At 36.2% G+C, this 23,075-nt stretch overlaps 1 protein-coding gene across 3 annotated transcripts in view; it reads left to right on the top strand.

Annotated features, from left to right (window-relative positions):
- Positions 1–23,075, top strand: part of b4galt2 (UDP-Gal:betaGlcNAc beta 1,4- galactosyltransferase, polypeptide 2) — a 201,831-nt gene that overhangs the window by 58,477 nt on the left and 120,279 nt on the right. Inside the window, exon 1 of one of the 3 annotated variants that reach the window (XM_073910789.1) lies at positions 21,507–21,868. The exons of the other annotated variants lie outside the window; for them this stretch is intronic. Within the exon in view, the coding sequence (XP_073766890.1) occupies positions 21,859–21,868 (10 nt within the window). The 5' untranslated portion in view covers positions 21,507–21,858. Of the gene's footprint in view, positions 1–21,506; positions 21,869–23,075 lie in introns of those variants that run through there. 3 annotated transcript variants of the gene reach the window in all.

Here is a 23,075-nt window from a genome sequence, read left to right as displayed (position 1 = left end):
GCACAATTTCACAGCAGTTTGCTTCCGTCCTGGAATAGAACATTGAGAAGAGATATTGCAAGAATAAAGATAAATGCTTTCATATTGCTAAACTATCCAAACATAGTGCAGAAAGCGTTATCAAATTCTTTTGAGGGGCTAGCTGGCTGATCTTTTCCATTTCCAGCCATCACTTTGCTTCTCTGAGAGCAGAGTTGTTTTCAGCTGTGCTATTGATAGGCCTGGTTTCATGGCACCCTCAGCAGGACTTGGCAGAAGTGTGTGTGCCCAGCTCTAGGGCGGTGCTTCCGGCTGCTGCTCATTACCTATGGAGGTAGTGGTGTGAGATTGCCTTCCCCTCGGGTTGGCCCAGCTTCAGTGGTTTCACATGAAAGACCCGGTTTGACTGCGGGTGATGGCAGCTGGGAGCCGCAAACAAAAGGATCCTTTCTGTCTTCGCTCTGTCTCTCTCAGCTGGCCCTTTTATTGCCAGGGCTTTAGTCCGTTTGGAAGTCAAATCTGTTACATGGGTAGTGAGAAAGATGGAATCCGGTTGCCTGGGTTGAGCAGGGCACAAATAGGAAAACTTTGTCTGCAAACTCAGAGCTACAAATCCCAGAACTCCAATACTGTACCTGATATCCAGCACTTGTTTGGCTTGTTAAACGGTTAATTAACGGAGCGATTTAAATGATGTCATCATCTAATCAATTTTTATTCTTCTTTAAAACACAAATGAAGGTATTTTTTTATCAAATCTGAGAGATTCAGTCCATTCCATGAAAGTCTGCTTACCCAAAACTTATTCAGTGAATAAAGTGACTTCACTCTTCTAAAAAGACACTTTCACTTTATAGTAGGGCTGGGCGAAAAAATGGATATAAGTATTTATTGATCGTAGACCATCGTCATTAACAATTTAAAAAAGGTTGGTATGAAGTTTTGAAATGAAGTGCTATAATTTTATTAAATTGTTTCTACTGAGCACACGCCTTGAAACAGCGCCAATAAGCCTACACTGTAAGTTTGTGATTTCGACGCACACATGGTCTGCAAGCGACGCACACGTGACACACATTCATTTTCCAGGTACACCTAGTTAAAAAACATTGGAACTGTTCCGAATGCCACAAGCGCACCACAATTCAAGTAAGTAAAACTAACCAATCTACTTCACACTTTTTATGGAATATACACATTTCAGTAAAAATGGCAGGCTGGTTACCTCAAACATAGCGCACCCAAACACTGCAGTGCTTTTTACTATTCTCCATAAACTTGTATTGGAGCAGCAGCAATGATTTTTCTATTGGTCATCCTTTGAGAAAATGGTCGATGGTTGCCTAGTTACGTGAAACACCTGGGGAGCGCTAGTGAAAAGCGCATAGAAAAGAGTAAAGGGAACCACTTGCGCTCGTCACTTCAGTTAGAATTACAGTACACATGAAAATAAGTGCCATATAGCAGCAATGAGGAGACTGTAAATAAAATGGGATATAAGGATTTCGCCAGAGTGGCTTTTTGGCTTCTTTTCTTGTGCATCCCAGCCACTAGCAACCCGTCTGAAAGATTTTTTTACCAAAGTGGGTACACAATTTGTGATGTTGTTTGAGGTTTACTGTATCAATATTATTGACACCTTACAGATGTGGATCTACCTTTAACATTGCACACACTTTGTAACATTTTTTTATTTATTTATTATTTAAGTTTGAGAGGATCTTTAACACTTATGCTTATTTTATTATAAGGAGATGAGATATTTTGTTTAAATATTTTGATTTTGACAATTAAAACTATTTGTCTTGGCAATGTTGGTAAATAAAAAAAATTGTTAAATAGTTTTTAAAATCACAATCCTAAATGTTGGAAAATATTAAAAATTATTAAAAAAAACTTTTTAAATAAAAATATTCAGTAATTATCGATACCAAATGAAATGATATTGTGATATACATTTTGCAATATTATCCAACCCTACAGTACTTTATAGGATAAGTAGATTCATTTTTTCCTTTTATTTGCGTGTAAACATTAATCAGCGAACACAAACAGAGGCTAAACTATACTTACATGATGTGTGAAACCAAACATTGTTGGTTTTTGATGCTTAAATGTGCTATGTGACACAGGAATGAACCTCATTGGTTCTTACATATCAAGCAAGCATGCTTGAGCTTTCATGGCCAAATATGAATTCTGTAATCATTTATAGATGACAGGAATTGGGGATTTGAACTTAAAACACAGTATATCCCAATAGTTTCTGTTAGACAAAAATTTGGAGAGACAATAAGTCCTGTATCTTCAGCAACAAATATTAGTTTTCAATTTATTTATTTAGTTTTATATAAAAAATGTGGTAGTAATCTGGATAACACACACACAACTTTTACACACTGTACAGTAGTACATGTATACACTGCACAGACTGATTGTAGCTATTATTAACATTCATTCATTCATTTTCTTATCGGCTTAGTCCCTTTATTAATCCGGGGTCACCACAGCGGAATGAACCGCCAACTTATCCAGCAAGTTTTTATGCAGCAGGTGTCGTTCCAGCCACAACCCATCTCTGGGAAACATCCACACACACACACACACACTACGGACAATTTAGCTTACCCAATTCACCTGTACCACATGTCTTTGGACTGTGGGGGAAACCGGAGCACCTGGAGGAAACCCACGCAAAGGCAGAGAGAACATGCAAACTCCACACAGAAACGCCAACTGAGCCGATTTTCGAACCAGCGACCCAGCGACTTTCTTGCTGTGAGGCGACAGCACTACCTACTGTGCCACTGCCTCGCCTATTAACATTGCAGGAAAATTAATTTTTATCTTGGGGAGATTTTTTAACAGTTTATGACAATCTACAGTATAGATATCTCCTATTTCTTGTTACTGATCAGTCTAAAGAAACCTTTTATATGGTCCATCTACCAGCTCCCTCTGTTTGGAATATCTCTTCTAGCTGCCTTCAAGTCTCAGCTTGAAACTTACTTGTTTGTAATGCACTTTCTATGAAATGTATTTTTATTTCTTTAAATGTTCTTCAGTGTAGTGGATCTTTTTTTAAGTGACCTTAGGTTTGTGAAGTAGTGATTTATTTTTTCTCTTCTTCGGTCATTAAATATGAATCCTGCTCTTAAAACTGCCCTACTCGTCACAAAGATATTTTGAAAAAATTCTCCATAAGGGTTGATGTGTCCAGTATTGTTTAGTCCCCAGTGTTTTTCAAAATATCCTCTGTTGTGCTTTGCAGAAAAAAAAGAAGGAAAGCCAAACATGAGGACGAGAAAACAACTGATTTTTATACACTGAATAGACTTGTTTTGCTTCACAGACTTGGATTTAATTGGTTATTCATTTAGCATGTTAATTGTGGGATCCAGCCGGTGCTTTTTAAGTGATGCACAAATGTTTGTGTGCATGTGTTCCTTGATTCAATATTCATGTTCAACCTGCCATCGAAGTCGAGGCTGATAAATTTATTTGCTCTCTTCTACTTTAATCCATTAGGTCTTTTTCACACCATAGACAGAAGCAATGCATTTTTAGTTTGCCGCCTGCACAAACAGGTTCCAATTTTCACACTGCCTGCATAAATGCACTGCTTATGTAGGCAGAAACACTGTCAGTATTAAAGCACAATGTGATGTTTTTGCAGTTAAGCTGCCCTAGACTGTTCATTTATAACACTGAGCCAGAGTCATATTTCTATTTTCACCGCTGACTAAAATTGCTGTTCAAAATTCTTTGCACATCTTACTTTACCTGGTTTATGTGTCTTTCTGTGGTGGATGGCTTTTACGTCTCTCTTTTTAAATTATAGTTATAGGAACCCATACCTGCTTGTTGCTTGAAAACATAACTTGTTGGTTATTGCAGAAGCTCAAATGTGCATGTGATAAACAAGAATGAACCTTGTTTGTTCTTACGCCTTCATATACCGATTTGTATCATGATAGTGTTTGGGGATATGGACATATTAGGGATATATCATGCAAAAAAAATAATAAAATTCTGTCATCATTTACACACCCTTTACTTGTTTTAAACCTTGAGTTTCTTGCATCTCAATTCATATTTTTGTTTTCAACATTGACAAAAATTGCTTTTCAGCATTCTTTACTTCAGTGTTTATTTAGTCAACAAAAAATCTTGACTCAAACTGAAAGTTGAAGGGTCTACTGCATCAGTAACGTGACTGAATGTGCACGCTCCGATCTGCTCATCTAGTAAAGGCAGCAGATTATAACAAAAGATATTGTAGTTTCGATCATTTTGACTAGTCACATCTTTTTTTTTTGTCATCAATAATGCGCTGATATTTCAGTATAAGTGCAGGGCCCGCAAGAAAAATAAAAAAATCCCTGGTAGCCCTCAGGCAGGCACTCTTCAGTTTTGGTATAGCCTGAATATAAATGTAAGTAGCCTAAATAGAAATGACATTATTTATTAAATTAAAACAAAATCATAAATTTACGAAATAAAAAAGTAATTTCATTAAAAAAAAAAAACATTAAAAAATTATATATATATATATATATAACTAAAAACTAAACTAAATAACTAAAATATTATTTAACCTTTTTTTTAATTTTTCATTCATTTATTTTCTTTTCAGCTTAGTCCTTTTATTAATCAAGGGTCGCCACAGTGCAATGAACCACCAATCACCAGGGGCTCAAACCAACAACCTTTTTTTTTTTGCATATTTTATTAAATAACCAAAGTGAACATTGTTTCAGGTTATTTTAGGCAATTGTAAAAGCTTTCCAGAATGTTACAAGGTAGTTATTTTTAAAATGATAACAACATTCAGAATGTTCCCTCGTGGTTATTTTTGATTATTTAATATACTGTATATAACTGACTTGCTACCACTTGTAAAACCTGAATGATTTTAGTTTTGAGCTGTAAAGACACTTACATACAGATACATACGATACATACGTATGCAGCACATACATGATTACCACATTTTTGAGTGAATGTAAAGGCGTTGAAATATATTTTTACTGTTTTACTTAAGCGTGTAGATTTTGTCAGTTTTTGGTTGCCCGACTGAAAAAAGCAAAGCTCCGGGATGTCGGGATACCAGATTTTGCTAACCATGGAGTGGATCAGAGCTTGCACATCTATAGTTTTTAGTCACATTACTAATGCAGAGGAGCTGCCAAGTTTCTGTTTGTGTCAAGGCATCTTAGCTTCTGTGTATTAAGTTTTCCGCCCTTTTGTTATGTTCATGACTCTTTTTGCCCCATTGACTTCCACTGTAATGACATTTTTTTTTGACACCATATAAAATTTGGCAAACATTTTTTTATGTGTAAAAATTGTCAAATTTGGTAAAATTTGACTTTTGCTTTTGATCATTATTGGCCACCATTAACCCTTCAAAAATCTGTGCTAAAACGTTTCTGCTTTTATATGGAGTTTTATGGTGCAGCAAATTATAGTGTGTGTGCATAAATACACTTACAATGTTCATTATGTACTGAGGGCTAAGCTGGTTATTTTGATTTTCCCAGACATATCAATGTAACCGCAAAGGTCTCTCTCACACACTCACTATACTTCATATAACTCCATAAAAAAGCCAGACACTAAGCTTTTTTGCACTACAACTGATGATCAACAGTTTAAATTCTTATTTGTACTTCTTCCCAACATGGAAAACCATCATCAGTAAAGAATTATATGGTGTCGCATCTTTGCAATAAAAAATCATTATAATGGAAGTTAATAGGGCAATACCAGCCATGAACATAACGAAAGGCCAGTAAATTTGCAGATAATGTAATGTTGAGTTTTTTAAAGGCATTTTTCCTAAATATATGTCAAAATAGAATTTGTAACAAAAAATCATCCTATTTGCTGACAGTTGTGGCCAAATTAAGACCCAAAATCATCCCAGAGTGGATGAAAACATCCCCAACAGTACTCAAGGGTTAATATATTGAGAGCTCATACATCTCTCTTTTTAAATTATAATTATAGGAAGATTTATTTCTGCATGACCGTTAGTCAGGACAACAGGAAATGAGTCATCATTAATGGTTTCCACCAACTTTCTGTAAACCTACAACTACTTGATGATCCCTACAACCAGTCAGTGCTGTTGCGCTTATCTTTCAGCCTCAGAAATGTTGCTGAGTGGACTTAACCTATGTAAGAGGGCGCTTGGCAGGACCTGAAAAGGATGTTTTTTGTGTGTTGAACAAAGGATGTGGTCTACGTGAAGTGAGTCCTATGATTCACTTTGAGGAGAAAGCGAATATGGCACCTTTTCATTACAGAAATAGTGCTAGTGGTTAAGTGAGATGTGCTTGGATGATTGACATCGACGGACGCTTTATGGCTGCTTCTGTGAGTAATGGCTGCAGAATACTGTCATGTCATAATATATAGTCAGCCCTGTCCTTTCACAGTTTATTTTGCTGTAATGACCAGCTGACTGCACATTGTCCTGCTGTTATACAACCACTCAACCGTATAAATAAATATGTAGACAATAAATCATAAGTATATAGTATACCTCGCTTGAAATTAATCTTTTTATTTCAGACATTTTTTTGAAACCCCATTTTTTTTTACATAACAACCATTTTCCTGCTTTATGTTTGCCTTATATTAATGCAGAAATTAATATATTACTACAATTTATATTTTATTTAATCATGTTTTTTAATAACATTGCAGGTACAGTACTGTAAAAACAGCAAACATTTTTGCTTCATCTAGCCAACTCAGTTTAGTGCATAGTTTTCATTATGAGGATATGAGTTTACATTTTTATCTGGGGAGCATTTTACCCCTTCATTGTTCCCATGTGTATGTGCATGTTTCACAAAAAAAAATATTTTTATTCATTTTATTTAATCTCCACAAAGTAGCTATGAAGCTACTTTTAATGGATGCGATCACCATGGGTTTCTATTTTTGGCTATGTTCACACAGAGAAAGAATATAATATAGTTGTGGAGTAGGCTTGCCGCTGTAATTGGTGTTACCAGTATAACTTATGTGATCTGGATTCAGTTTTTAAATTTTTACCCACGATTACATCTCAGGTTTGCCGATTACTGTCACACTACAAACACTGAAGTCACCCGGAAGCAATGAAGTGTTCGAGAACTGTATAAATGTAAAAACTTAAGGGGATAGTTCATTTAAAAATGGTTTAATTGTGTCATTATTCACTTGCTCTTCACTTGTTTCAAACCTTTATTAGTTTATGTCTTCTGTTGAATACAGTGGAAGATATTTTGGAGTACACCAATTTCTTTACATATGAACAAATAAAGGATTAAAATTTTACAAAAATTCTTTTTTTTTTTCTACATAAATATAAAAACCTCTACCTCCATGCCTTCTTTATCTCTGGGCTTTTTGCAGTTCATTTATGACAATTTGCATTTGTATAATGTTATTATTATTAGCAGTATTATTTATTATTAGCAAATTTATATTTGTTTTTATAAAAATAAGTGTAGATGTGTCCACCTGTAGGGTTTTGGACCATATGGGGCATAACATTAGGATGTGTGTTTGAATTCGCTATTATTGTTCATTTATTTGTTTGCTGGAACTTAGAAATGATTTTAGAAATAATTTTGAAACAAGTCTTTGTGCTTAACAAATAAAATGAATTATTAAACCTAATGGATGTCTTCAGTGAAGTGCGTAGAACACGGTTCCTTACTACACGAATGTAAAGGAGTAAAGTAAAGAGTAAAAGTAAAATAAAGAGTAAGAAAAGAGGCTGAATGGAGGAGGGTCATTCTTCTAATGAAGCGTTCAGTTTTTACACTTACAAAGTCCGCTAGTAAATAGCAAATGCTCCATGGCACGATACAACTGACTCTTAAAGGGAATGGGAGATGAGACTTTGATTGGTTTAATGCACGTTATGCCCAAAACACACCCATACTGTAACTCATTAAGAGAATAAGCAGAACCCTTTTAGACCATGCACCAAGGCGCAGACTGTATTTTTCCATCCTTAAAATAGCAAAAGTGGATACACCCTTAGCGCTTTTGCGCCATGAGCTTTAGACTTTGCACTTAGATCGTTAAAATAGAGCCAAGTATGTTACAAATAGTTGTAAGTTTGAGAGTGAAAAGAGAGCATACATTTAAGTTTTTATTTGCAATTTCTTGCATATTGATAGCAGCTTCCTTATGCCTGCATATTATTTATCACATCTTTCAGTTTTTCTGTTAAGCCACTTTGTTGCTGTTGTTTCAGTTTAGATAGTTATTGAAACAGAAATATTTTGTTCTATTTTTTAAAAATCTGAACTTTCAGTAACAATTTCATTTGCTGATTTCAATAATCTTATTGGAATAAATAAAAAAATGTTTCCATATTTTGAAAAATGTTCATGGTTTAACGTTTAAGCTGTGGTCACACAAAATATCTGCTCCAGTCATTATTAAACATTTAAAAAAATTTATCAAAAAAAGATTAAAAATCTAACTGAATATCTAAAACATCCAAGTTGGAAAACAAAAATATTCAGTAAACAGAAGCACTTCAGAAACTACTTGTTGTCTGTGGCTTAAATCAATTCATATCAATTTAGTCTGAGAAATAAATCAATCCAGAACTAATGTTTAAGGGCAGTATGCCCAAACTTTTGTTATGAAGGGCCAAAAACCAAACTTGATTGAGGCTAGTTGGCGGAAGGTAATAATAGTTGCCTTGGGTAATTTCCTAGTTTATTTGATAATGTTTAGAAATGACTAGAAAACAGTGCTTTTTGTTGACCAATACAGGGTTTTATTGTACATTTAATAATGAACTTATTACAGTAAAATCAAAACAATCTCATTTATAACAGAATTACACTAATTTTTGCCTTGATTTGCTCGCCAATGTCTTCTGCAAAGTCCGCTATTCATCAAGTGACAGTATTTAGAACATTTAAAAAAATCAGATTCATTTACAACATTTTATTTAAACATTCAATTTCAGTTTGCTTTTTTGTAGCTCAACAATAAAACAAACAAACAAACAAAAAAAGATTACATCAAATTAGAAATGATTGTGTAAAGGAGTTCGTCCCTACCCTCTTCATCATACTCATTTCTCCACTCAGATGGGATGGTGGGCCAAATCAAAGGTTACAATGAGCCAACATTGGGGATCTCTGCTTAAGAGCAAAGATTTTGAAGATGAACTGATCAACTGTTGATTTATAAAATAGGCTGGAATGTTAGCTTTAGGCATTACCATTTTTGAGGCATTGGTTAAATGCAAAATCTTTTAAATCCTGCCTTTTCATACGTATGTAAGGAAGTCCAAAGACTGAAAAGTGCAATGTGACCTGTCTTTTGAACAAAGGCATCTTTAAAATTCCCCTCGGAAAATTCAGAAATCAGAAATAAAGGCCAATAATAAGTTGGTCAGGCACTCCACACATTGAGGTAGTGATCATGAGTAACAGTAGCACACAAGCAGGCAAACATATCATGGTGTCCAACATGATTTATATGCCATCCTTAAATGTCAGATGTTCTGGTACGCAGCTTGTTTTGATAAGGGAGATCTTATCGGCATCACCTTTCGTGTTCTTCATGGGTCATTTTGCTGTTGTCTGTGATTCTCTTTGACCCAAATCGGTAAATTAACTTGCTTATTAGCACAGGAATCTTTGAATGCTATAATTTATAAGCACCTACTTTGACTTGACACCATGTCCCAGTGGCATCGTAGCATTCTAGCATTCATCACTTTTAGCGTTCCCCAGTGTTTGCTTTACTTATGCCTGGCTGACTCCAGCACTGATGGCCTGCTCCATCAAAGGCTCTATCTGCCGTCGAGTCACGATGTTACTCTGTAAAATGCCAGTGGAGTAGCATGGTGCGTTAGAGGATTGGTTCATTGAGGTTGGCACATGCCGAATAGAGGAGCGGAAAGTGAAAGCGTAGCCTCTGTGAAAGGTTATCGCCTCACCTCTGTCTTCACCTTTGAAGTCGTGCTGCACTAAACAATGTGTTATTGAGCAGAATGTAACTCTAGAGCACCACCGATTGTGTTGATCCACCGCTGAGAGCACAGACTATGAATTATTGAGTCCTGGGGCGATAGATGCTTTTGGTTGGCCTATTATATTGGTCTGTGTGAAATTTAAATTGTGATGCTCTGATAGTGGGGCTAGAGTTCAAATAGATGGTAATTGAATCTTAAATCTCAAACGACAAGGCTCCAGATTACGTTTTTATAGCAGTGGCACTGGGTTTTATAGGTGGGGGTACTGGCACGTTATTTGGTATTAATTATTTTGCGTGTGATGTGTTTTAGAAATACACATTTGAGTGCTTTAATTTTGAGCTTGGGTTGGAAGTCTGCAGATGTAAACTTAGATATGTTCAGTATAAGTTCAGATATATTCAACAGAAACGTAACATCACGTAACATAACATCTGTAAAAATCTATCTTATTTCATACATTTCTAGACCAAATGTGTGGCACCTCACTAAGAAGGTCAAAAAGCAACCTAACAATATTTTTGTAATGTGTTTATAAAAAACAATATCTTTTTAGCATAACAACTTCATAGTTTAAGTTTGCAAAAATTTAACACAACAGATCTCAAACATTTTTCTCCTAAATATCACACAGGGCTCGAAATTAACCTTTTTGCTTGGCACTGATGCTCCTAACTTTAAAAATGTAAGCGCATAAGCCAAAATTTAGTCGCACCCACCAATTATAAGCACCATTACTACAAGTTTTATACAAACATATTTATTGCATTTGAAATCAACAGTAATCAAACTAACAAGCAAAAAAATACATATATGCATGCGATGGGTGAGGAAAATATGTCTCAACGAAATCCCATTGTCACAAGAAAATACATTTTTATAACATAACTGAGTGAGCAAAAGTTACACGGACCGCTCACTGGCCCTGCATGCACTGCTTGACATGAATGAATCTGTTAACGATATAACTGTGCTGTTCTCACAAGTGCTGTCTGATATTACACCGATGCTTTTGATATATACTGTACCTTATTACATGCATTCATCATGTTAATAGCAATAGCGGTCTTTTCATGAGTAGCGATAATAGTTTACTCAGTGCAAGCCCGTTTGCGTTGGTGTACGTGGTGTTAAATTTTACATATAGCTGCCACTTGGACGGCGGACAATATCTGGTGATTTATTAGGGTTTAAACAAAACTTCTCGTGCTAGATGTGGCACACAGTTACCTGAAAATTCCATCCCACAGACTTTTCATAGTGGACTTGAAGCCAATGAAAGTCTTTTATCCACTCTTCGAAAAGTGTAGATGGTGGATTAACATTCAGCACATAATCGCTACGATGTGTCATTATTTGTAACTTTAGATGCTATGGTTTCTAAAACAAAGTCTGTCATTTTCAGTGTTATTTTCATTCTCATCTTCAGCACTTTACAATTTTTCGCGGTAGCAGCTCTCCCTGTCATCCCAAGCCAGAAGGCATTGACTGAGTGATTGACAGCTGATATTAAACAATCCATTCGCGTTCAGTTCTTGAGCAGTGGGCCAATAAAAAGAGCGCGACGGCGGGGCAAGCATTACAGACTTGGCAGCAAGTTGGCATAACAACTGTTTTAAACCATTCCTGAGCGCTGCGTTTCGCGTTTCAAGTGCAAAGATGCATTCTGCATAAATGTCTACTAAATCCGCTCATGTGGTAAACATTTTGCAGTAAAAACTGGTCACACACAACAATTTTATGCAATCGCACAAATGCGCGCAAATATATTTTGAGGTCGCAAAGATAAAATTTCAGGCGCATATGTGACCAAAATGGTCGCAAATTCGAACCCTGTCACAACACTGCTAAAATAGAAAAGCCATTATACAATGCGATAGCGGTTAGTTACTTTAAAGGTTAAAGTTACTTTAACTAACAGTTATTTATTGTTGCTCTTGTTTTGTAAATTGCTTCCTTGTCCTCATTTGTAAGTCGCTTTGGATGAAACCGTCTGCTAAATGACTAAATGTAAATGTAAGGTTAATTTACCCAAAACGAAAAAAAAAAAAATCTTACCCTTTACTTGTTTCAAATTTTTGAGTTAAACACAAAATAATATGTATTTTAAAGCTGGACACCTGTATGACTTCCATAGTATTTGATGTTACTACTATGGAAGTCAGTGGTTACAGATTTCTAGCTTAAATGTCTTTCTTTGTGTTTAACAGAAGAAAACGTTTTGAACCACTTGATGGTGATTAAATTTACATTTTTGGGTGAACTATCCTTTTTAAGGTGACAAGTTGATTTAATTTAAAACTGAGTAAAACCATTGTTTTGTAAAAACAAGTTGACTAACAAGATTAATAAAATAATACTAAATATAGATTTATAAATTTAAATAAATATAAATCTAATATAATCTTAAGGCAAAAGATTTACTCACTTTGTTGAAGTCAACTAATTAGTTTTAGAGTTTTATGCGTTATTTGTAGAATTATTATTATTTTTTTTACAAATAAAGGTTTTTACACATTTTTTATTCAGTGTCTTATGTGTTTTATACGGCATATAGAAAATGTTTACTCGAAATAAAAATGGCAAAAGGGGAGTTTGCCCTGTGTGTTTCAGTGCACCTTGACTTTGAACTTGCACCTGCTGAGGTTTAATTAAACATCTGATATGTACAGCGCTGTGTTGCTTTGAGCATTGCTCTGCCCAGCAGCAGCAGCTTTTCTGCATGGAGGAGGCGTGTGGAGCAGCTGCTCTACCACAGGTAGTCTGGTGTTTCATCTCTACAGCCCGAAGGACTCTGTTCTGGAGACTGAACTTATGGACCGTTGCAATAGCTCATTTTTCTGTCTGTCTGTCTGTCTGTCTGTGCTAACATTATTTTGTTTTGGCAATGTTTCAATAACAGTAAAAGAGGCCAATCACACCAAAAGTCTCTTACTTTCTAAAAACGTGAGGTACACAACATTGCCTTTTTTGTTGGCAAGAAAAAAGTATCGCAGTGCACTTTTTATGTCACTAGGCAATGACTAAATCAGCTGCCTATTGTGCATGAGTCTTGCTGTTGATATTAACATAATTAAAATGTAATAATATTGTGATATTCAAGATTTGTGAGTCATACAGCACCGGATAACTCAAAACAGCAACCACAAGTCTCTCCTACATCTTCAGAATCTTTGTAGTTGACTTGACAGCACAAACACAGCAGGCACCTGAACGGAAACCCCACCTCTGCTTTCATTTGATTGGAGAATGAAAAAGATGCGACTGACGTAACATGATTTTTCCTCTCAGGGTTCACACAACGCTCTGCACAGCGCTTGCGGTCATTGGTAAATCATTCAAAAAAGGTGCCTTTCAACGCAAAAAGTGCGTTCAGTATGATCGCCTTCTAATTTCGTCTGTCTCCACTTGAACACTAAAATCATATTTATAGAGAAAAAACACCTGATAAAACACAGACAGTAATGAACTGGCTTTCACAGTGTCTAAACCTGAATATTATAGAGACAATTAGGGATTACCTGCACAAGATGCCTAAATCTAAAAATGGACTCAAGAAAGGGCTTAATGAAGCTTAGTATACTGCACTCTGAGAAATGAAGGTATGCGAACTGTCACTGGGGTGGCACCTTTTCAGAAGGTAGGCTATGTTTGTACTTAAAGGGTTCATATTGGTACCTCAAATGTATATATTAGTACCTTAACATTTTAAGAGGAACACTTTTGTACTTTTAAGATGCTAATATGAACACTTCAGGTAATAATATGGATGTTTTAGGTGACAGCTTGTGTACTTTTAATTCTGAGAGTGTGTAATATAACAGTTCATGAGTCAATCTATCCATCTACCAGTTTGTAGGTTTAAATTTTAAACCATTTTCAAATATTTTTGCTAAAATTATTGTTGTAAGATCTTAACTAATCTAGTTAATAAATAAACAAAAAATCTTCCACATTTTTAACTAAATGAAGCTTGCCAGGGCTGCATTTATTGGATCAAATACATGTAAACAGTAATATGCAGTGCAATATATGTACATATATGCAGTGCAATTCAGCTAATTTCTAAATAACTTTTTTTAAAAGTAATTTATTCCTTTAATAAAGGCTGAATTTTCAGCAGCCCACACTCCAGTGATACTTTTTGATCAGAACATGGTTTGTATTATAACTGTACTTTAACTGTGACACAAGGGAAATTTTTCTTGTCATTTTCCTCTGAATGAAAGGCGATCTTATTTTTAATTAATTTGAATAAGTAGTTTAATCGAGTTTAATCAATTCTTTGTAAAGCAAATTAATAAACTAGTAATAAATGAATGATGATAATAATAATAATAATAACAATAATAATAATAATGGTAATAAACAAAACATCATTGTGAAAAGCTGCAAATTATTTGCGATATCTCTAAGCCCTCTGCCATCTCAAATTTTGTAGTGCTTCATTACAGCTCTCTCCTCCTGCCCACTTCCCCTTAGTCATGTTCCCTCAGCCCATTTCTCCATGTCTTTCTCTTCTTTTTGTCTCTCCGACTGTTCGCCTCCAGTTCTGTCCTCCCACTCACTCTCTGTCTTTCCTCCCCACCTTCATTTCATCTCCTGCTCTCCTTCTCATGGCTCTCAGCATGCAGTGACTCCTCCATCTGTTCATCTTTTCCTCTTCGTCTCACTCTCTTTCTCACTCTGTCTTCTGCTTCAGTGGTCACTTATATCCACGTGCTATGTAGTTCACCGGGCGGCCAGTGCTCCATCACCGCAGCTGGAGAACATGGGAATGACCGGGTGTCTTAAAAAACATTTGCTGTGACTAATTATTCTCTCTTGAGTAAATGGCCTCCACAAAAACAGCAAGGTGCATAAGGATATCAGATCTGCATCAGGTTAAATGACTGCATTATAGTTCACTCCAAAATGAAAATTACCTCATCATGTACTCACCCTCAAGTATATGTGTTGTGAGTGTCTTTCTTCTATTGAATTCAAGCAAAGATATTTTGAAGAGTTCTTGTTTCTGAGACCTTTTGACTTCCATAGTAGGAAAAAAAATACTACGGAAATCAGTGGGTTTAAGCGGCCAGCATTTTTCCAAATATCTTCTTTTGTGTTCCAGATAAGAAAGAAACTCGAATAGGTTTTGAACAAGTCAAGGACTAATAAAGGATGACAGAATTTTTATTTTTGGGTGAACTGTCCATTTAAATTCCTGAATTGTAGTTAAATTGAGATTTAGGTTGAATTCAGTGTTATGTAAATAACCAGGGCAGCACGGTGGCACAGTGGGTAGCACAATGGCCTCACAGCAAGAAGGTCGCTGGTCAAGCCCCGGCTGGGTCTGTTGGCATTTCTGTGAGTTTGCATGTTCTCTCCATGTTCGCATGGGTTTCCTCCGGGTGCTATTGGGCAAGTTAAATTGGCCATAGTGTATGTGTGTGAATGAGTGTGTATGGATGTTTCTCAGTGATAGATTGCAGCTGGAATGGCATCCGCTGCATAAAACATGTGCTGGTTAATTTGGTGGTTCATTCCGCTGTGGCGACACTAGATTAATAAAGGGACTAAGCCAAAAAAAAAAAAATGAATGAATGAATGAATGTAAATAGGCAACACTGGACACATGTTTTTTCAAAGTTTTCTATAAGCCACGTTTCATATTTTGTCTTTTTGTGATGTAACAGTGGGATTTAAAACTTAGCATCTATTTCCTCAACACGTTTACCCCTTGTTTCTGAGACCAGATTTAAGGCTAGTTTTCCAGTGAATTACATACTGTATATGAGCTGTGTAAACTTCAAATAACTCACAATGACACAAACAAAAAAAATGTGCCAATGCCATGGAAGAGTTTCAAGACATTTGTCAAAGTATTTTTTTTTATATAAAAAACTGCTTTAATACGTAATTTAATGATGGCCTAGTTTGACCATACGCTAAGCCCTGTTTGTGAAACCGACCCATAGAGTTTTACAAGCCATTGTACAGCATAGGTCTCAACCTCAATTCCTGGAGGGCCACAGTTTTGCTCCAACACTATTCAAATACAGCTGATCCAAATAATCGAGGTGTTTAAAAGAGCCTTGAACACCTTGATTAGGTGCATCAGCTGTGTTTGATTATTGTTGGAGCAAAACTGTGCAGAGCTGAGGCTCTCCAGGAATTAAGGTTAATGTGATTTATTTCTTGATGTACAGCATCAAGAAGTGAAAAAATACTAACTTTGACTTGCCATCCATCTGATCAATTGATATAGTACATCTGTCTTTTTAATATTCAAAAAGATTTCTCCAATAGCAGTGGGGTTTCACTCTTGAAACTGTACTCCTATTAGCGCTGCACAATATATTGAAATGATAAAATTATTATGATAAAACGAAAAAGACGGCAAAGAATAAGCTGTACTCTGTTTCACGGGTTTTGTTTACTTGATTGTTTTTAATGTTTTCTAGTTAATACAATTATACCATTGGAAAAAAGTGATGGTGATATTTACCTAAATGGCTTGTTTTGTTTGTTTACATTGTTAAAATGTCTGTTTTGATTTATGCAACATCAAAAATCACAGCTGTTCACTTTCAGAAGTTGTGAATGTTTTCGTTTCCATAAAATTATATTGAACATACACTATAAAGAATAAATTCATAAATTAGTAGTTCTCTGAATTTTGTGATTCATTTTTTTTATTTTTCCCCACAAGAAATAATAAACAAAAAGCACACTCTACCTAAACACTCAATAAAACTACCTACACCTTACAAACAATATAACAGAAATAAAAATACAATGCTACAATTCACTTCCTATCCATGTATAAAAACAAGAGAAAATTTTAACATTAAAGAAAATAAGGAATCCAACCCCTACTGCTTCAAACCGTATATACAATATTTTTACAATGATAACAAACAAAGCCAAAACAAAACTTACGGGGGGGAAACTGGAGGGATAACAACAAGAAAACCAAATTTACACGCAAAACAGAGGAATACACAATCCACAGCAACAATTGCTAATAATATTTTTTAACAACAATTTCAAACAGCACACCATCCAAGTCCCTCTCAGCTCTCCTCGACCCTTCCACTTTTTAAAAGAGGCTCTATTTCACTCCAGCCAATCCCCGTGACGTAGCGGACGTAATTAGGATGGGACCTTTGATGAGAAAAAAGCAGGAAAGAGAGAGAGAGAGAGAGAGAGAGAGAGAGAGAGAGAGCACACAGGAGAACAGACACACACAGACCTGCAAACGAACACATGTATTAAACTGCTAGTATTTTCTTATTCTTTTCATAATTTTACTGACTTATTTCTCTATATATTATTTCAAATTCTTAAAATTCAATAAAATTCACTTTGTTATACTGTAGAGTTGAATTTTCAACATCAAAACTGGACAAAGCAGAGATCAAGGTCCCATAATGCAAATAAACAGAAGACATTGTTAATTAACAGACATTGTTAAGACATTGTTAATTAACAGATTTTTTTAAAGTGTAAAGTTAATGATTTACTAAAATATCATATCGCAAATCAAATATGCCATTTGTTAACATGATGCCATCCCACGAGTTACTGCACAGGAACATTAAGTTTCAAAGTGAGGGTCAAAAACTGGATAGAAAATAAGTGTTACTTGATGTAAAAATAGAAAAAGGCAAATTGCTCTAAATGCAGAACACAATTCCTCCTCTTAGATCAAAGTTTTTAGTGTCTGTCTGAAAGTCCCGTGTTAAAGGTTAGATCTGTGTGGAGGATGTTCTTACTGTTTGGATTTGAGCATCACAGCAGGTGTCAAAGTAAAGGGAAATAATTGGATTGAGCTTGAACCCACTTTAAGTTAAGTAGATTTCACAGATACAGCAAATCTCCCGACCTTCCCTCCAACAATGTCCCGACGGCTGACACATCTGTGTGGCGTTGGAGTGATAGTGCTTTTGACAGGATTTGTTTCTCTCTATAGTACGGTACAGTATGTTTCTCTGCTTTCTTTTTTTTAACCCCCTCTCTCTTCTTCTTTTTTCCTGTTCTCCAGCTGTCTACATTATTATTTGTGGTGATGTTGCGTAACTTTGTTGGCTGTTGGCCTGAGAGCCATGCTGGAGCTCTGCAGGGGTCAGAGGAAAGTGGGATAGAGAGAGAATTATAGTGAGAAAGCCAATAAGCGAGTGTGTCTGGCCACGAGATACAGGTAATAAACCCTTTGTGCTTTGAGGCAGCGTACAGTACAATATATTAGAGTTTCATTGGGTTTATCCCCCATGGTGGCCTGCCTGAGATTATATAATGATGCGTTGGAGTGCTTAGTCAAAGTCCCTTCAAGGCAGGCCAGTACCCTGGTGGCCATATTGATAATGCTATTTTTGTTGGCCTGGGAATTGAGGGAAAAGATCTGTATGTGAAGATTTTCAGCAGTTCTGCAATTAATAGTTAAAAACCACAAATCATCCCCAAAGTCATAATAAGGTGAAATTGTATGGAATAAAATAATAATAATATAGTAATAATCAGTACTTAATATAAGAATAAGAATACTATTTATAAATCAGTAGAATAATTTGAAATAAGTAAAATAATTTATAGAAATAACAACAAATTTTACATCTATATTTCAGAATATTTTTAATGTATGTTATTGTTATGATTATCAGCGATCTAGTGGTTGCTGATTGCTAACGAACTATAACTCCGCCGTTATGGACTACAGTATTCAGTCATGCACCTCACACACTCACAACCGGTTTCTGATCATGACTGATTACATACGCAACCATTACTGCATCCAAAATGGTGAAAAGCCTTGGTGTAACGATTGACGACCAACTAAACTTCTTTGACCACATTTCTAGAACTGCTCGATCGTGCAGATTCGCACTCTATAACATCAGAAAGATCCGACCCTTCTTATCTGAACATGCAGCTCAACTCCTTGTTCAAGCTCTTGTTCTCTTCAGACTGGATTACTGCAACTTTCTACTAGCGGGGCTTCCAGCTAACTCTATCAAGTCTCTTCAGCTGCTCCAGAACGCAGCAGCACGAGTGGTCTTTAATGAACCTAAAAGAGCACATGTCACTCCGCTGCTCATCCGTTTGCACTGGCTCCCAGTTGCTGCTCGCATCAAATTCAAAGCTCTGATGTTTGCCTTCAAAGCGACTTCTGGCCTCGCTCCTTCTTATCTGCTTTCACTTCTGCAGATCTATGTGCCCTCCAGAAACTTGAGTTCTGTGAATGAATGTCGCCTCGTGGTTCCATCCCAAAGAGGGAAGAAATCACTTTCCCGAACGCTTGCGTTCAATCTGCCCAGTTGGTGGAATGAACTCCCTAACTGCATCAGATTGGCAGAGTCACTCGCTGTTTTCAAGAAACGACTAAAAACTCAACTATCTAGTCTCCACTTCACTTCCTAATGTAAATGTAAATGTAATACACACAGCCGGAGGATTGTCAAAGACTGATTAAATGGACTATTTATACAGTGCTCATGCACACATCAGTGCTGAGTCTTGTTTATCTGTTAGGGAACATTACGATGCATTTCCCTTGCCTTGCCCTCCATGTTTGAACCTTGCTTTGTTTTGTTTGTTTTATTCCAGTCTGCTGCCTGCCTTTTTGACCATCTGCCCATTTATCGACCATGACACTGTATTACCCATATACATCTGTTTGCTCCTGTGTTGACTGTTGCTTGCTTGACCATTCTCTGCATAATAAGCCCTGCGTTTGAATCAGCACTCCCTGTTGTTAACATACAAATCACATTACAGTTATATATTTATATGATCTGCATACAGTGCATCCCACAGGTTTGAAATATACTTGCGGTGGTAGCCGGATTGAAATACACTTTTTACCCACCTCAGACAAATAGTTAAATATATGTGACGAGCAAAACATAAATACATTTTTCTGTTATACACTGTTTCTTTTCAATAGGTTAACGTTTTAAAAATAAATAAATTCACTATTTCTCCTACTTTTATGCTTTTCAGGAGCACTTTGTACAGTATTGCCAAGGCATTTAGATGTATAAAATATGCAATATATTAACATCATCAAATTAATAAAATATACAGTAAATGAGACATAAATGACAGAAAGAAGAAAATAAAAACAGACAATATCTCTAAAAATTATAATAATTACAAGAATAAAATGTATAAATAGATTATTTCAATAAGGCAAAGATGATTAGCCGTTTCTAATGGTGTACAAGTATTTTGCAGTGAATTTCGATCTAATGTTGTCCTCTCCATCTGTTTAATAAAGTTTGTCTGTGCCATTTAGAATAAAGAATGAATTATTTAATGTTTCTCTTGCTCTCGCCGCTGTGCGCAAACATTTGATGACAGCTTTAGAAAGCAAAACAAAAAACAAATCTTGGACTTTTTAGGACGCATTGTTACAGTAAGTCCTAAAAAGGTGTGTCTTTTTTTAACTGTTGATAGGCCTTGTGCACACAGTAGCCACGAAACAGCTAAACGTGAGAAGATTTTCCACTACTTAATCAACCACGGATGGTTGGTTATATTGGGTGGATTTAAAACATGTAAAAGGATGATAATAATAGTGTTAAAAAAATGTGTCAGTAAATATACTTTGGCTGCCGTTAATATACCCGGGCGGCCCTCCCAAGTAAAGTCCATGTGTGGGAAACACTGCATATTTTTTTTTATATATTAAATTCTTATTTCAAATCACTATAAAACTTAATTTATTCATTTTTCTCCAGCTTAGCCCTTTTATTCATGAGGAGTCGCCACAGCGGAATGAACCGTCAACTTATCCAGCATGTGTTTTACGTTGCGGATGCCCTACGAGCTACAACCAAGCACTGGGAAACACTCATACACTCTTGCATTCACACATGTACACTATGGCCAATTTAGTTTATTTAATTCACCTTTACCGTATGTCTTTGATTTGTGGGGGAAAACAGAGCACCTAGAGGAAACCCACGCGAACATGGGGAGATCATGCAAACTTCTCACAGAAATGCCAACAGGCCCGACCTGGGATTGAACCAGCGACCTTCTTGCTATGAGGCGACAGTGCTAACCACTGTACCACAGTGTCACCCTCACTATAAAACTTTAAAGAGTCTATTTAAAAATAATCAAAACAACATTTATTATTATCAGTATGAATATTATTATTTTTAGTAGTATTACTATTATTAGTAGTAGTGGTAAAATAAATAAATATTTGTTAATGTGATTTATATGTTTATGAAATTCACCCAGAAATACCATATTATCCAATAGCTAGTGAGTGAAATTGAAAGTAGCGTATTTCAGCTCTCTTCAGTGTTGTTGTTTCCTAATGTAATATTCATCAGACAATCCCTGCGTGTGTTGACTGAAACTAAGACTGGCCTGCACTATAAACAAGGCTGTTATGACGAGGCAGCGGAAGAACCGGAGGCAATTGTTTACCTCCTCCAGTCTTATCAATGGCCTCAGTCATTTGCGATCAGAGTGGAGGAACACTCTGTACGAGAGCAGCCTGCCACTATCGCAGGTGTTCAGATCGCAAGGTATTCATCACCCGCGTCCACTTTCTCTCCAATCCCCTCCACGCTGCCACTTGACTGCTCGCCTTACTCATATAACGCCACTAATTAGAAGTAGCTGGATCCAGTGAGCCTTTGTAGAGATCACTTCAAAGGGAGCTTTAGAGAGATAGGAGGGAATGGCAAACGTTGACGCCTAACATTGGATTTATTGAAAGAAGGAACTTGTAATTAGGTTTGTGACTGCCGCATCTCATAAAAAGTGGACACGACAACCTTCTTTTTTTCTCCGTTCTATCTCTCGCTGTCCATGAGGAGCAGCCAATTATAGCTTATTTATGGAAACACACAGGATGAGGATAGCACATGCAGAAGGGTAATGTCATTATAAACATCTGACTGTGAAATTGTCGTGCTCGGCCAATCTGATTGAACGAATGCTAGAAATGAAAACATTGATCTTGCATTTTGAAGGTTCTCTAAGGATAATTACTGTATCTACATATCCACTAGTGTTGTCACAGTTACCATTTTCGAGGTAAACCATAATACATTTTCTGTTTCAGTTTCAAATTTTAATTATTGATAAAACTGCTATTGATTGTCGTGATTTTTAAAAACTTACTGTTAATCATTTAACATTGCAATTAGCTGTTATGTAAATGTATGTTCATGAAGACCCAATCCCAATTCTACCCCTTAGTCGTTCCCCTTACCCAATTCTCTTTATGACGGCAGATTCATCTTCAATGGCGTAGGGCTAAGGGGAAGGGCTAGATACTCCTGGAAAGGGAGATTTTTCAGGACCGCACTCGAAACCAAGGGGTAAGAAAAGTTCCCAGAAGCTGCACCTGGAAGTCAGGAGATTCACAAATTAGTATTTTTTGTTATTATTACAAATTTTTACAACAAACAAGCATATGTTTTAATACATTCATAACCGCGTTCATGTTTTACCATCATGCTTTAATTAATAAATTAATTAATAAAACATTAAAATAAAAACCTCTAAATTTCGCTATCATTCATTCATTCATTCATTTTCTTTTCGGCTTAGTCCCATTATTTATCGGGGGTCGCCACAGCAGAATGAACCGCCAACTTATTTAGCATGTTTTTACACAGCGAATGCCCTTCCAGCTGCAACCCATCTCTGGGAAACATTTATACACTCTTATTCACACTCGTACAATACGGACAATTTAGCCTACCCAATTCACCTGTACTGGATGTCTTTGGACTGTGGGGGAAACCGGAGCACCCGGAGGAAACCTACGCGAACACGGGGAGAACATGCAAACTCCACACAAAACGCCAACTGACCCAGCCGAGGCTGGGATCAGCGACCTTCTTGCTGTGAGGCGACAGCACTACCTACTGCGCCACCACATCACCCAATTTCGCTATCTATAATCCATAATATTAACTCCTCTATAGAAGTCCCATAACATTCTGACACTCTAATTACTTGTCAGAAAAGTCTGGGGGCTGGATGTTGTTTTCGTGTGTTTACATTGATGAATATGGCCAGCCACGGTGTAAATGCACAGTACAGTTACGATCTTATTGCGACATTATATCAT

The sequence above is a fragment of the Danio rerio genome, chromosome 2 (assembly GCF_049306965.1).
Source record: "Danio rerio strain Tuebingen ecotype United States chromosome 2, GRCz12tu, whole genome shotgun sequence".
Lineage (NCBI taxonomy): Eukaryota > Metazoa > Chordata > Actinopteri > Cypriniformes > Danionidae > Danio > Danio rerio.
Note: the sequence above shows the minus strand (reverse complement) of the source record. Positions and strands in the feature narration are given on the sequence as shown.